The 15,128-nt window shown below is 46.0% G+C and overlaps 1 protein-coding gene across 5 annotated transcripts in view; it reads right to left on the bottom strand.

Moving 5' to 3' along the window:
• Positions 1–15,128, bottom strand: part of DMTF1 (cyclin D binding myb like transcription factor 1) — a 128,380-nt gene that overhangs the window by 25,368 nt on the left and 87,884 nt on the right. For all 5 annotated transcript variants that reach the window (XM_029615216.1, XM_029615215.1, XM_029615218.1 and 2 more), the window contains exon 14: positions 8,769–8,927. In XM_029615216.1, the coding sequence (XP_029471076.1) occupies positions 8,769–8,927 (159 nt within the window). The remainder of the gene's footprint in view (positions 1–8,768; positions 8,928–15,128) is intronic.

The following is a 15,128-nucleotide window of genomic DNA, read 5'->3' as shown; positions in this document are numbered from 1 at the left end:
CAGAGAGCAGTCATATCTCATTTGCATTGGATCTGAAAGGTTGATGACAATATACCATTTGAAAAAAATAAATAAATCTAAACTCAGGGCTTATTGTGGAGTGCTCGTCTCTGTGCAAAAAATGCAGCTGGGAAGCCAGACAAGAAAGAAACAGATACAGACCAGGACAGCAGATCAAATGCCTTAGCAGCATCTCCATCAGACTAGAAATTATATGCCCTCAGACCAAGTGCAGCACATTGACCAACCGTCTAATATTTGAGGTGGAACCGATCTTTAATAAATCTGGTTTGATTGGGGCGAACCAGTGAAAAGATAATAAAGTCAAGTGTAAGCTGTAAGAGTGGCCAAAAACGGGTATTCCAGCAGATAAGGCCCATGAGTCCTGTCCAGTCTGCCCGAATTAATTCCTGGTTCAATGCACAGACCATAGTTGATCTCTGGCTTCCCCTTCACTTATTTGCAATGAGAGATCCTCTGTGCTTATCCTGGACTTTCTTGAATTCTTTTACTGTGTTTGTCTCCATCGCCCCTACCTGGAGGCTCTTCCATGCAATCAGCACTCTTGTGCGCTTGAGGCTCATCCTGTCACTTCTCATAGGATTAAAGCTTATTAAAGCTTTACAGTATGTCAAGAAAGGCCATTATCTGCAGCGTTTGGCCCATATACATTCAAATGGTAAAATAACTTGTAAAGAGTGAACAGCAAGTCGAGCTAGCACAGACTATAAATGCAATGCATAGTGAAGATGAACTCTGCAGAGAGAAAACAAGCATAGAAGCTGTGCAGTAAAAGCCAAGAACTCTCGGGAGACCACTCAGCTCTTATGAAATTAAAACCTCTTCACTTAGCCAAAGGAAAGTTAGTTTCTTACCTGATAATTTTCGTTCCTGTAAGTACCACGGATCAGTCCAGACACCTGAGTTTTGCTCCCCTCTAGCAGGTGGAGACAGATAAGTTTTTCAAAACAACCCTGCCCTATATAGCGAGGTGCCACCCATGGTCCCTCAGTCTTACGTAAGAAAAAACACCAGGATTCGAGCGGACTCTCCGTTCCTTCAATATACACCGAAGAGGGTGGGGCTCTGGACTGATCTGTGGTACTACAGGAATGAAAATTATCAGGTAAGAAACTAATTTTCCTTTCCCTGTACGTACCAGGATCAGTCCAGACTCCTGGGATGTACCAGAGCTAACTTCACTGAGGGTGGGAGCCGGAGAGGCCCACACGGAGCACTCCTTCTCCAAATCCCCCAGCATCCGAAGCTCGCACATCCAATCTGTAATGCCTTGCAAAAGTGTGCAAAGATTTCCAAGTAGCCGCCCTGCAAATTTCCTGGGGTAAGACTGGGTGACATTCTGCCCAAGAAGCAGCCTGTGACCATGTAGAATGAGCACAAAGCCCCATCGGCACAGTCTTCCCACGCAGTAAGTACGCAGAGCCGATGGCTTCCTTCAGCCAACGAGCTATTGTAGTCTTGGAGGCCATCCACCCTTTACGTGGACCTTTCCACAAGACAAAGAGATGATCGGAGACCCGGAAAGGATTTGTTACTTCTAGATATCGAAGCAGAGCCCTGCGGACATCCAGTTTCTGTAAGTCCTTGGATACTGGCTCTGATCGATCCACATCAGAGAATGAGGGAAGTTCGATGGACTGATTCAAGTGAAAAGACGACCACCTTTGGAAGAAAAGATGGGACCGTTCGCAACGAGACCCCTGAATCAGAAATCCGCAAGAACGGTTCCCGGCACGATAATGCCTGCAATTCAGACACCTGGCGTGCTGAAGAAATTGCCACCAAGAATACCACTTTCAGCGTGAAATCCTTTAAGGTCGACCGCTTTATAGGCTCAAAAGTTGGTGCACACGAGGAGGAAAGCACCAAATTGAGGTTCCAGGAAGGACATGGATGGCGAAGTGGAGGGCGCAAGTACTTTGCCCCATGTAGAAAACGAGCCACATCCGGGTGTAATGCCAACGCTACCCCCTGGACCTTACCTCAGAGACAACTGAGTGCCGCAACCTGTACACGGAGAGAACTACAGGAGAGACCCTTAGAAAGACCTGCTTGCAGAAACCGACGCCCGCGTAGGATCTACTGCACGAGCCAAACACCAATCCTCAAAGACTTTCCAGACCCTGACATAAGCTAGAGAAGTAGATGGTTTTCGTGACCGCAATAATGTTGCCACTACCGCATCCGAATAACCTTTATCTTTTACCTGCTGCCTCTCAAAAGCCAGGCCGTGAGACAAAAGTGATCCGCCTCTTCCAAGCAGACAGGGCCTTGATGAAGAAGAGCCACGGACTTCCGAAACCGCAGGGGAGCTGTGGTGGAGAGATTGAGCAGGTCCACAAACCAAGGACGCCTTGGCCATTCTGGGGCTACCAGAATCACTTCTACCGATGGAGCTCTATTCGCCAGATCACTTTGCTGATCAGTGGCCAAGGAGGAAACACGTACAGTAAGATGTTTGTCGGCCAGGGAAGAACCAGGGCATCGACCCCCTCGGCCCCTGTCTCTCTGTGCCGACTGTAGAACTGTGGAGCCTTGGCATTCTGAAATGTGGCACTCACTGGCGTGCCCCATCGCTTGCAGATGAGCTAGAAGGCCTCGTCGGCCAAATCCCACTCTCCAGGATCGAGATGGTGATGACTGAAGAAGTCCGCCTGTATGTTGTCCACGCCTGTGATGTGAGAAGCTGCAATGCTGACGATATGCTGCTCCCCCCAGTGCATCAACTGTTGCACTTCCATCACCATCAGGTGACTCTTGGTTCCTCCTTGGCGATTGATGTAGGCCACCGTAGTTGCGTTGTCTGACAAGACTCTGACCGACTTCCCCCGAAGGAGCGGGAGGAAGGCCTGTAATGCCAGAACCACTGCCCTGGTCTCCAAACGGTTGATTGACCACTGAGATTGATCTCTGGACCACTGTCCCTGCACAGACTTTCCCAGACAAACCGCTCCCCATCCGAAGAGACTGGCATCCGTGGTGACGACCGTCTAGTCGGGCATTACCAGGGGGACTCCACTCTCCAGATGTTCCGAGACAAGCCACCAGTCGAGGCTGGCTCTCGCGGAGCCCGTAAGCGGAAGCAGCAGGTGCAACTGTTCCGACACCGGATTCCAGCGGGACAGCAATGCTGATTGTAAGGGACGCATATGAGCGAAGGCCCAGGGGACTAATTCCAGGGTGGACGTCATGGATCCCAAGACTCTCAAGTAATCTTTCACCCTTGGCAGCCGCATTGACAACAGGTCCCTCACCTGTCCCTGAAGCTTGACTATCCTCCGTTTTGCCCTGGGGAGATCACCAGAGGGTTCCTCTGTCCTCCGCGAAGCTCCAGGCTGCTGGCCCGGCCCCAGCTGATCTGTTCCCACTGAGCGCGGGAACGGAGGCCATCTTGAATACCCTTCGGGCAGCCACGTGGGACGCGATGGGGGGAGGGGTTTTCACCACCCTCCTTATCTCCGCAGCGAATTCTCCCTGAGGGGGAGGTGCCTGCAGCCCCTATTCCCCCTGTGATTGAGAGTGACCTCAAGGGGGCTGCTTATACTTCTCCTGAGTCTGATTCCTCCTTTTCTTCGGGGTTTGTCCTGCTGATGCACAAGGCCTTTAAGGAGAGAGAGGCTGGGAGGAATAGGGAAAAATTCTCTTCACAGGCTTCTCATAAGAAGCTGCGGAAGCGTGCAGACTCTGGGGAGGGGGCAGACCGCCCTAAGAGCAAGAGGCCCTTATGGTCTGTACCTCTGGGGACGGATTCGGACTCCATGTCCCAGGATGATCCAGATCCACCACCCAAACCCCCGAGAGGGGGTGGGGGGTTGATGAGGAGGCTAATCCACCAATCGTGGCCTCAGTCCTTTCAAGGCAGGCACTTCGGCAGACCGGGTAACCCGCAACCGGCTAATCCACCAATGCCTCCTCCGGTAGAGGATATAGCTTGTCCATTGTTTTACTGACCTTCAACCCCAGATCTGGGGTATCCCATTCACAAAAGAGGAGATCCGTTGCCGAGAAGTGAAAAGGAAAAGATACTGACGGACCCCTGAGTCCCAGCAATACAGGATCCATAGCCCCCAGCCGGGACTCCGCCGGCGGGGCATCCACGCCTAACTCGCTGAGGATGGCCGGAATAAGCGGATTCAGCTCATCTCTTTTAAAAAGGCGGACCACCTTTGGGTCGTCGCCTTCCATAGTCGGAACTCCGCGGGGCCCCCTCCTGCGGTGGATTAGCCTCCTCATCAACCCCCCACCCCCTCTCGGGGGTTTGGGTGGTGGATCTGGATCATCCTGGGACATGGAGTCCGAATCGGTCCCCAGAGGTACAGACCATAAGGGCCTCTTGCTCTTAGGACGGTCTGCCCCCTCCCCAGAGTCTGCACGCTTCTGCAGCTTCTTAAGAGAAGCCTGTGAAGATAATTTTTCCCTATTCCTCCCAGCCTCTCTCTCCTTAAAGGCCTTGTGCATCAGCAGGACAAACCCCGAAGAAAAGGAGGAATCAGACTCAGGAGAAGTATAATCTCCTCCACCCCCCCCCCCCCTCCCTCCTTACCATCCGTCACCCAACCTGTACCTTTGTATATAGACCCCTGTAAGTAACCTGCTTAAGCCTCTTGTATATACCTGTAAATAGCCTGCCCCTCTTGTTAATTGCTTTAATTCCTACCTTCCTGCTCTATGTATACTCCTCCCGGTTTCCCCTCCCCGTTGATTGTAATTTCAGCCTACTAGTTACAATGTGAACCGGTATGATGTATGCTTACTAATGCCGGTATATAAAAGTTTTTAAATAAATAAATAAAATAAGCAGCCCCCTTGAGGTCACTCTCAATCACAGGGGGAATAGGGGCTGCAGGCACCCCCCCTCAGGGAGAATTCGCTGCGGAGATAAGGAGGGTGGTGAAAACCCCTCCCCCCCCCATCGCGTCCCACGTGGCTGCCCGAAGGGTATTCAAGATGGCCTCCGTTCCCGCGCTCAGTGGGAACAGATCAGCTGGGGCCGGGCCAGCAGCCTGGAGCTTCGCGGAGGACAGAGGAACCCTCTGGTGATCTCCCCAGGGCAAAACAGAGGGACCTTCCCCTGCGGGCAAGCAAGCCACACAAAGGCTCTCCCTGGAAAGGCGCGGCAAGCCGAACCCAGAGGCTTCCTTGCCGCAGCAGGGAAAAGTATAGAAAACAAAATAGAAGACCGACTAAAAGACGCGGCAGAAAGTGGCGAAACGGTACAGCACGGCTGAGGGATAGAGAAATAACGGAGAGACAGCGCAGCAAAAAGTAAACACAGACTTTTTTTTTTTTGTAAGACCTGCCTGATCGCTGTCCTGGGTTCTGTAACAGGGCCTGCCCCTGTAGGGGTGAGTGAGCCGGGCTCCCTGGTATCACCTCGACGCTGCTGATCACCCAAGGCAGAGTCCTCGACCCTTCCAAGCAGCGGTCTCGACCAGGAGGGATGGTCCCCTCAGGACCTAGCAACCTCCTAGGAGACTGACAGAACCGCCGTCCTTCCTCAGCTTCTAACCAAAAAAAATAAATGTTCTTTTTTAAGTAAATTAAAGGCACAGATTCCCAGAAAATGTACCAACACTAAACCTGACAACACCACTACCCTAAGCACTAATTGTCATCAGGTAATCAGCAGAGGCCATGGGATTTTGCACCTCCGCCACCTGCTGGAGACAGAGTAAGACTGAAGGACCATGGGTGGCACCTCGCTATATAGGGCAGGGTTGTTTTGAAAAACTTCTCTGCCTCCACCTGCTGGAGGGGAGGCAAAACCCAGGTGTCTGGACTGATCCGGGTACGTACACAGGGAATGAGGACAGAGTGGTCTCCTGCCCGCATCAGGCATGAAAATGGGCAGATTTATCTGCTGTCAGTTTCAACATTTCTATGAGATGAGTGATAGCCAAGCCCCAAAATGTAATGACCTAGTCTGGAGAGAAAAGTTAAAACACACAAAACAAAACAAACAGAAAACAAAAACAAGCTGCCAGATACCTATACAATCGCACAGAAATAAGGGAGACAGCAGGCCAACACAAGTGGGCGGTATTTCAAATGGAGCCACAGAGATGAACTTCGTTATTGCCCCTCTGGCAATTCCTGCCACTATGATCAGGAAGCATTATGCTAACCAAATTAAAAGTGGTTTCTTAACTGAAGTAGTCAGGTGCCTGCAGTATTTTCAGCATGAGAGGACAGGAGAACTAGAACACTGTTGAGAAGGTCTTTTGCAGATTTGTGGGCCTCTTCAGCTAAGCTACATACAATGCAGAGACCCTATTCCCAGTGGGATACGGCTCTCTCCATTTCAGGACACGCTTAACATCAGCCTTCAGCAGGGGAAGAGGCTGAAGAAATGCACTCTCTGCTCCAGGCGGCAAAGATCAGCTTTGTTGAGTGCCTCGCTCTATTGAAGTTGTGCTTTCTTACGATCACAATCCCTGGCAATTCCACTGGGGTCCCAGGCTAGAGCAAGAGCATGGTCGCTTAATTTCACCGCCTTTCATCTGCAACCTGAGGCGTTTGAAACTCCCAGGTTCTTGTGTTTATTCATATTCTTGAGGTCTTGTCTGGCTCCCAGGAAATGAATTTTTCTTTCAAGCTTTTTCAATTTTTTTGTGCTACAAAGGTCTTTTGAGGTAAAAAAAACAAAAAAAAAACAAGTTTTGGCAATTTCAACTGCATGCCTTGTAAAGAGGATACTAGCTGAGTCACCTTATCATCTATAATTATATTTTTGAGTTTTGATCCTCAGTTTCTTCCTGCTGCATGCCATGGTGCATTCCTTCTGCCTAAAGGGATGCAGTCACTTACAGATAAGATGTGCACGATGACCACAGGGGATGCAGTCACTTACAGATAAGCTGTGCACAATGATCTGCTCTGGGGTGCAGGGCATGTAATCACTTACAGATAAGCTGTGCACAATGATCTGCTCTGGGGTGCAGGGCATGTAATCACTTACAGATAAGCTGTGCACAATGATCTGCTCTGGAGGCGCAGGGGATACAATTACTTACAGATAAGCTGTGCACAATGATCTGCAGAGGATACAATTACTTACAGATAAGCTGTGCACAATGATCTGCTCTGGAGGTGCAGGGTATGTAATCACTTACAGACAAGGTGTGCACAATGATCTGCTCTGGGGTGCAGGGGATACAATTACTTACAGACAAGGTGTGCACAATGATCTGCTCTGGGGTGCAGGGTATGTAATCACTTACAGACAAGGTGTGCACAATGATCTGCTCTGGGGTGCAGGGGATACAATTACTTACAGATAAGCTGTGCACAATGATCTGCTCTGGGGTGCAGGGTATGTAATCACTTACAGACAAGGTGTGCACAATGATCTGCTCTGGAGGCGCAGGGGATACAATTACTTACAGATAAGGTGTGCACAATGATCTGCAGGGGATACAATTACTTACAGATAAGGTGTGCAGAATGATCTGCAGGAGATACAATTACTTACAGATAAGGTGTGCACAATGATCTGCAGGGGATACAATTACTTACAGATAAGGTGTGCACAATGATCTGCAGGGGATTCAATTACTTACAGATAAGGTGTGCACAATGATCTGCAGGGGATACAATTACTTACAGATAAGGTGTGCACAATGATCTGCAGGGGATTCAATTACTTACAGATAAGGTGTGCACAATGATCTGCAGGGGATACAATTACTTACAGATAAGGTGTGCACAATGATCTGCAGGGGATACAATTACTTACAGATAAGGTGTGCACAATGATCTGCAGGGGATACAATTACTTACAGATAAGGTGTGCAGAATGATCTGCAGGAGATACAATTACTTACAGATAAGGTGTGCACAATGATCTGCAGGAGATACAATTACTTACAGATAAGCTGTGCACAATGATCTGCAGGGGATACAATTACTTACAGATAAGGTGTGCACAATGATCTGCAGGGGATACAATTACTTACAGATAAGGTGTGCACAATGATCTGCAGGGGATACAATTACTTACAGATAAGGTGTGCACAATGATCTGCAGGAGATACAATTACTTACAGATAAGGTGTGCACAATGATCTGCAGGGGATACAATTACTTACAGATAAGGTGTGCAGAATGATCTGCAGGAGATACAATTACTTACAGATAAGGTGTGCAGAATGATCTGCAGGGGATACAATTACTTACAGATAAGGTGTGCACAATGATCTGCAGGAGATACAATTACTTACAGATAAGGTGTGCATAATGATCTGCAGGGGATACAATTACTTACAGATAAGGTGTGCAGAATGATCTGCAGGAGATACAATTACTTACAGATAAGGTGTGCACAATGATCTGCAGGAGATACAATTACTTACAGATAAGGTGTGCAGAATGATCTGCAGGGGATACAATTACTTACAGATAAGGTGTGCACAATGATCTGCAGGAGATACAATTACTTACAGATAAGGTGTGCACAATGATCTGCAGGGGATACAATTACTTACAGATAAGGTGTGCACAATGATCTGCAGGGGATACAATTACTTACAGATAAGGTGTGCAGAATGATCTGCAGGGGATACAATTACTTACAGATAAGGTGTGCAGAATGATCTGCAGGAGATACAATTACTTACAGATAAGGTGTGCAGAATGATCTGCAGGGGATACAATTACTTACAGATAAGGTGTGCAGAATGATCTGCAGGAGATACAATTACTTACAGATAAGGTGTGCACAATGATCTGCAGGGGATACAATTACTTACAGATAAGGTGTGCACAATGATCTGCTCTGGGGATGCAGGGGACGTATTGGCACTCAGTGTGACTGTCGGACTGGAGGTCAGGGTTACTGGAAGACCTTGGTTGGAACTCGTCTGAAGTAAATAAGTACCTGGCGTCCCAGTAGGCTGTAGGTGGAAAGACTGAAAAAGAACAGCAAATAGTTACAACACAGATCCTTTTCTGAAGAGGTCCATATTCAAAAGCATTTAGCCTGCTAACTCTGAAGTTAGCCAGCTAAATTAATATATGGACACATATCCAGCTAAATTCTAGCCAGTTAATGAGTTAGGAGGCTAGAATTTAGCCAGTTAAGTGGGGGGCGTTTTGGAGGTGTTACTGGGAGGAGCTGAGTTACCCAGATAAGTTAACCAGCTAATTCCTTTATTCAGAGTTAGCCAGATGACTTAGCTGGCTACGTTTGGTTGGGCCAAAGAGCTGCCTTAAAATTAGCTGACTACAATTAGCCACCTAACTATAAGATAGCTGGCTGCACGACTGAATATACCTCCAAAGTTAGCCAGATACATTTATGACTGAATATGGACCTCTAATTTGCTAAACATAGTCCTGTCTCCTCCATTCATGTAGAGAAGAGAAAGCCATTGGCACAACATTTCTCCAAGCAGTACTTACTGATGCTTTCCAACCACCAGCAAGGTGATCCTCTCCTCTCAGTGCTCCCTCTGGATTTTTTTTAGTGTGTTTTGTTTTGTTTTAAATAGGTAGTCAGAAGGGCAGGCAACAAACAGAAGTCTGTGTGTTTGTATTTCCCAACCCTCCCACCCACCCCTAGCTCATCCATTAATTTATAGGCAGGTGTCACTTTCACACTTAAAAAAAAAAAAAAATATTAAAAAAAGAAAAAGAAAATCAAATCAGCCTTAACTTAAACTCAGAAATTCCCCACACCTTATCAAGAGTTTGATCATTCCCTTGTAGGCCACTACCAGACATATAGTGAATACACTAATACATTTAAAGGACCCTAATTGCACACATTCCTACCCGCATAGCAACCTAACACTTAACAAAGAGCTGAACAAATTTGAGATGAAGGCAGCAGTCCAGCAGCAGGAGGGGGGCCTCCCAGTCTTTTGCATCGAGTGTCACATGTATGAATTTTTACCCGCCGGTGAGAAGTTGTACATGTGCATCCGATGCAGAGAGCTCCTGGCCACAGATTGACCTTCTGAAGATCCAGAATAGACCAAAAGGTGCCTTCCTTCTTGGGAACCATGAAATAAATCTACCTCCCCAGTCTCTGCTCTGCTGCCGGAATTGGAACAATAGCGTCCAGCTTTTGCAGCCAAAGTAGTGTGTCCCGAACTGCCTCTCGCTTGCTTCAAGATGAGCAATATGACTCCAGGAAGCCTTCTCTGACGGGGCACAAAACTTCTGAAGCTTAACCATCCTTTACCAACTCCAGAACCCATTGGTCCGACGTATTCTTAGTCCACTCCCTGTAAGAGCTGGACAATCTTCACCCTACAGAAGAGTGGACCCCCCCTTGCCTCAATGCGACGACTTTCCTCCTCTTGTTCCCTGACCGGAAAAGTCCCTGGATGGTCTGAGGGCACCCCGAAAGGACTACTGCCTGCACAAGATCTGCTTTTGTCAGGAGTCTGAAGACTTCTTGTTGGAGCGAAACCTCCTCGTATCCCTAAAACGGGGAGGAAAATTCTTCTTGCCACTCTTCTTGTCTCTGGAAACCTGTTTGCTTTCAACTCCCCAGCTTTTCTTCAGCTGATCGAGATCTTCATGGAACAGAAGCTTCCCCTTAAAGATTACAAAGCTGGGTCTTGGACCACATATCCGCTGACCAGTTTCGCAACCACAATAGACGGTCAGCCATAACTGCTGAGACCATACATCTGGCTGACGTGCACACCTGATCATACAGCATACCCACCAAGTAGGCTACCCCGGCCTCCAACTGGGCTGTCTGCGTGGAATTGGTTGCCTGGGAGGAATCCTTCTCCTGAGCATTCTGTACCCAGCATAAAACAGGCCCTCTGCATCAGGCTACCATAGACAGCCGCTTGCAGACTCAAGGCAGAGACCTTAAACAACCATTTTAACTGAATCTCCAATTTATGGTTCTGTGTTTCCTTCAGCATGGCCAACCCCGCCACTGGAATAGTCATCTCCTTGGTCACTGCCAAGACCGAAGCATCCATTTTAGGAATTATCAACAGGTCCATGGTCTCTTCCGTCAACAGGTATAACTTTGCCATCACCCTACCTACCATGAGGCCCGCCTCAGGAGAGTCCTACTCCTGATTTACTAACTTCTTCAACTTTTTGGGCACTGGAATAGCCCTAGGAGGACCACGCAGCCCATCTTGTAAAATATTCTTGTTATATTTATTACCATTTATTTATTTATTTTATTTATTTTAATTTTTTATATACCGGCATTCGCGATGGGAGTCGCATCATGTCGGTTTACAATTAACAGGGTGTGACAAGAGGAGAAAAACTTAGAACATTAACATGTGATATAAGAAGAAGTAGCAGTTACAATAAAACAGGGACATAAAGTAACTTGGAAAGTAAGGAAAGCGATAGAAAATTAACAATGTGATAAAAAGAGTAACAAGGTAATATACCGTATATAATAAATTTATATAATATAATAAAATATAATATATAATATATAACATACCGTATATATAATATACCGTATATAATATACCGTATATAATAAAAGCAACATAAAAAACCTGCTCATTTAATGAGAAATAACATTATGGAGTTGTTAGAGTTTATGTTTACCCTGAGGGGAGGACTTAGTTGATTTGGTTGAGAGAAAGTTCAATTTGTGTCTGGAAAGGCTTTCATAAATAACCAGGTTTTGAGTCTTTTTCTGAATGTAGGAAGGCAGGGTTCCTGTCTCAATTCTGGTGGGATGGAGTTCCACAAGGTAGGTCCTGCTGCAGAGAAAGCCCTGTCTCTGAGCGTTGTATGGTGAAAGGTTTTGGCAGGTGGAACCTGTAGTGAATCTCTGTATGACTCTCTGATAGGTCTGGTAGAGGTATGTTTTTTAAATGGTATTTGGAGGTTAAGCGGAGAGAGTTGATGGAATGCTTTGTAGATGATGGTGATGGACTTGTATAAGATTCTATAGTGCACTGGCAGCCAATGTAGGTCTTTGAGAATCGGAGATATGTGTTCTCTTCTTCTTGTGTTTGTCAAAATTCTGGCCGCCGTGTTCTGAACCATCTGGAGAGGTTTAGTATGAGAAGATGGGAGACCTAATAGAATGGAATTACAATAATCTAACTTAGAGAAGATTATTGATTGCAGAACTGTTCTGTAGTCGTGGAAATGGAAAAGTGGTTTAATTCTTTTTAAGACGTGCAGTTTATGAAAGCAGTCTTTAGTGGTTTGATTAATGAAAGATTTAAGATTTAGCCGATTATCAATGATGGCTCCTAGGTCTCTTACGTGTGATGTTTGAAAGCCGGATGGAGGATTTGCGGTGAGATAACTGTTTTCGGGGGAAATTATGATGAGTTCAGTTTTTGCAGAATTTAAGATTAGATTTAGACTGGAGAGGAGGTTGTCAATATTTTGAAGGCAATTTTCCCAGATTTTAATAGTTTTAATAAGGGATTCTTTGATAGGGATGACAATCTGGACGTCATCTGCGTATAGAAAGTATTTGAGGTTCAGATTGGTTAATAGTTGACATAGGGGTAAGAGGTAAATATTGAAGAGCGTGGGGGAAAGAGAGGAGCCCTGAGGAACTCCCAGAGTGGAAGGATAGAACTGTGATTCTTTGTTATGTATTTTGACTTTATATCCTCTGTTTCCCAGGAATGATTTGAACCAGTCTAGTGCAGAGCCTGTTATTCCGATGTTCGCTAGTTGATTTATGAGATGGGAGTGATTCACGGTATCAAAGGCTGCCGATAGGTCAAGGAGTATCAGCAGGTAGGCGTGACCTTTGTCGAGGCCCATGATGAGGTAATCTGTCAGAGATATGAGAAGTGATTCTGTACTTAAGGATTTCCGGAAGCTGTATTGAGTGGGGAATAAAATCTTGTGATCATCGAGGTATTCAGATAATCTGGTGTTGACTAATTTTTCCGTAACCTTAGCTATAAAAGGGAGGTTGGAGATTGGGCGGAAGTTGGAGGGCTCTTTAGGATTTAGATTAGGTTTTTTTAGTAGAGGTTTGATAGAGGCAATTTTCAGGTCATCTGGATAAACTCCTTGGGCTAAGGAACAATTGATGATGTCAGTCAAGGTTTTGGCGATGGTATCAGGTATTAGCAGCAGAAGTTTGGAAGGGATATGGTCAAATGGGTGAGATGAGGGTTTCATTTTCTTCAATATTAGCATGGTCTCAGATGTTGTAATGGGTTCGAAGGCTTGTATAGCAGTGTCTTTGCAGTGATGGTGGTATGTGTTGAATGGAGCTAGGGTATTCGGTTTTAGTAGAGATTGCAGGTTGGAGATTTTGTTACTGAAGTAGATGGCTAGCTCCTCAGCTTTTTTGTGCGCTTGGTTGAGAGGAATGTCGAAGGAGTTGACTTGTGTTAAGTTCGAGACGTACGTGAAGAGGGCTTTTGAATCGAAGATGTTATAATGTAAAATATTCTTATATCTATTTAATACCATGTTATAATGTAAAATAGGGCTGTTATCACCCTATTCCTTTAGTTATCTGGAAACCGATGTGATATCTCGATCGAATGTCGGTATACAAAATAAATAAATAAATAAATAAATAAAATCTTGAACCTGGTGTACCCCTTCATTATCAGGGTCCTCTTTGGCGACCTTAATTCCTAACTCCTCCAGGACCTGTGGAATAAGAGGTCGCAACTCCTCCTTCCTGAACACTCGGGTCATCTCCTTCCACCACCGGCATTTCATAAGCATCCTGGGTGTCCTTGTCCACGTCCAGATCGACATCAGGACTGGCATCCAGATCTCCATGTGGACCATCATCCATGGGACCATTATCCCCAGATCATCCGCTGGATCCTCTTGCAAGTCATTGGAGTTGTTCTTGTCCTGAACTGCAGTACACCCTAGACCCAGATGTCTGAGCAAGCACCTAGATCCCAAGTCTGAAGACCCCCCTGCTGAGGCAATCTTTGCTTTCTTAGAGGGGCGCTGCAGCTGCTGGTCCAGGGGCTGCTTCCTCCTTGCCCCCTTCCTTGCCAAAAAGGCCTTGCGAAGGAGCAAAGCAAAATCCACTGAGAAATCTTCCATCTCCATGGAATCCTCGGCCTGTACACTGCCATCAGACTCTCCCTCTGATCCTGATCCTCCTACAACACGCAATAACCATCCTTATGAAAAGACAATAATTTATCACCAATACATGACCCCGAGGTGACCCAGGTAACTATAGACCAGTGAGCCTAACTTCAGTGCCGGGTAAAAGAGTGGAAACTATTCTAAAGATCAAAATCGTAGAGCATATAGAAAAACATGGTTTAATGGAACACAGTCAACATGGATTTACCCAAGGGAAGTCTTGCCTAACAAATCTGCTTCATTTTTTTTGAAGGGGTCAATAAAGGTGAACCGGTAGATGTAGTGTATTTGGATTTTCAGAAGGCGCCTGACAAAGTCCCTCATGAGAGGCTTCTACGAAAACTAAAAAGTCATGGGATAGGAAGCAATGTCCTTTCGTGGATTACAAACTGGTTAAAAGACAGGAAACAGAGAGTAGGATTAAATGGTCAATTTTCTCAGTGGAAAAGGGTAAACAGTGGAGTGCCTCAGGGATCTGTACTTGGACCGGTGCTTTTCAATATATATATAAATGATCTGGAAAGGAATACGATGAGTGAGGTTATCAAATTTGTGGACGATACAAAATTATTCAGAGTAGTTAAATCACAAGCGGATTATGATACATTACAGGAGGACCTTGCAAGACTGGAAGATTGGGCATCCAAATGGTAGATGAAATTTAATGTGGACAAGTGCAAGGTGTTGCATATAGGGAAAAATAACCGTTGCTGTAGTTACACGATGTTAGGTTCCATATTAGGAACTACCACCCAGGAAAAAGATCTAAGAACATAAGAACATAAGAAAATGCCATACTGGGTCAGACCAAGGGTCCATCAAGCCCAGCATCCTGTTTCCAACAGTGGCCAATCCAGGCCATAAGAACCTGGCAAGTACCCAAAAACTAAGTCTATTCCATGTAACCATTGCTAATGGCAGTGGCTATTCTCTAAGTGAACTTAATAGCAGGTAATGGACTTCTCCTCCAAGAACTTATCCAATCCTTTTTTAAACACAGCTATACTAACTGCACGAACCACATTCTCTGGCAACAAATTCCAGAGTTTAATTGTGCGTTGAGTAAA

The sequence above is a fragment of the Rhinatrema bivittatum genome, chromosome 9 (genome assembly GCF_901001135.1).
Source record: "Rhinatrema bivittatum chromosome 9, aRhiBiv1.1, whole genome shotgun sequence".
NCBI classification, from domain to species: Eukaryota; Metazoa; Chordata; class Amphibia; order Gymnophiona; family Rhinatrematidae; genus Rhinatrema; species Rhinatrema bivittatum.
Note: the sequence above shows the minus strand (reverse complement) of the source record. Positions and strands in the feature narration are given on the sequence as shown.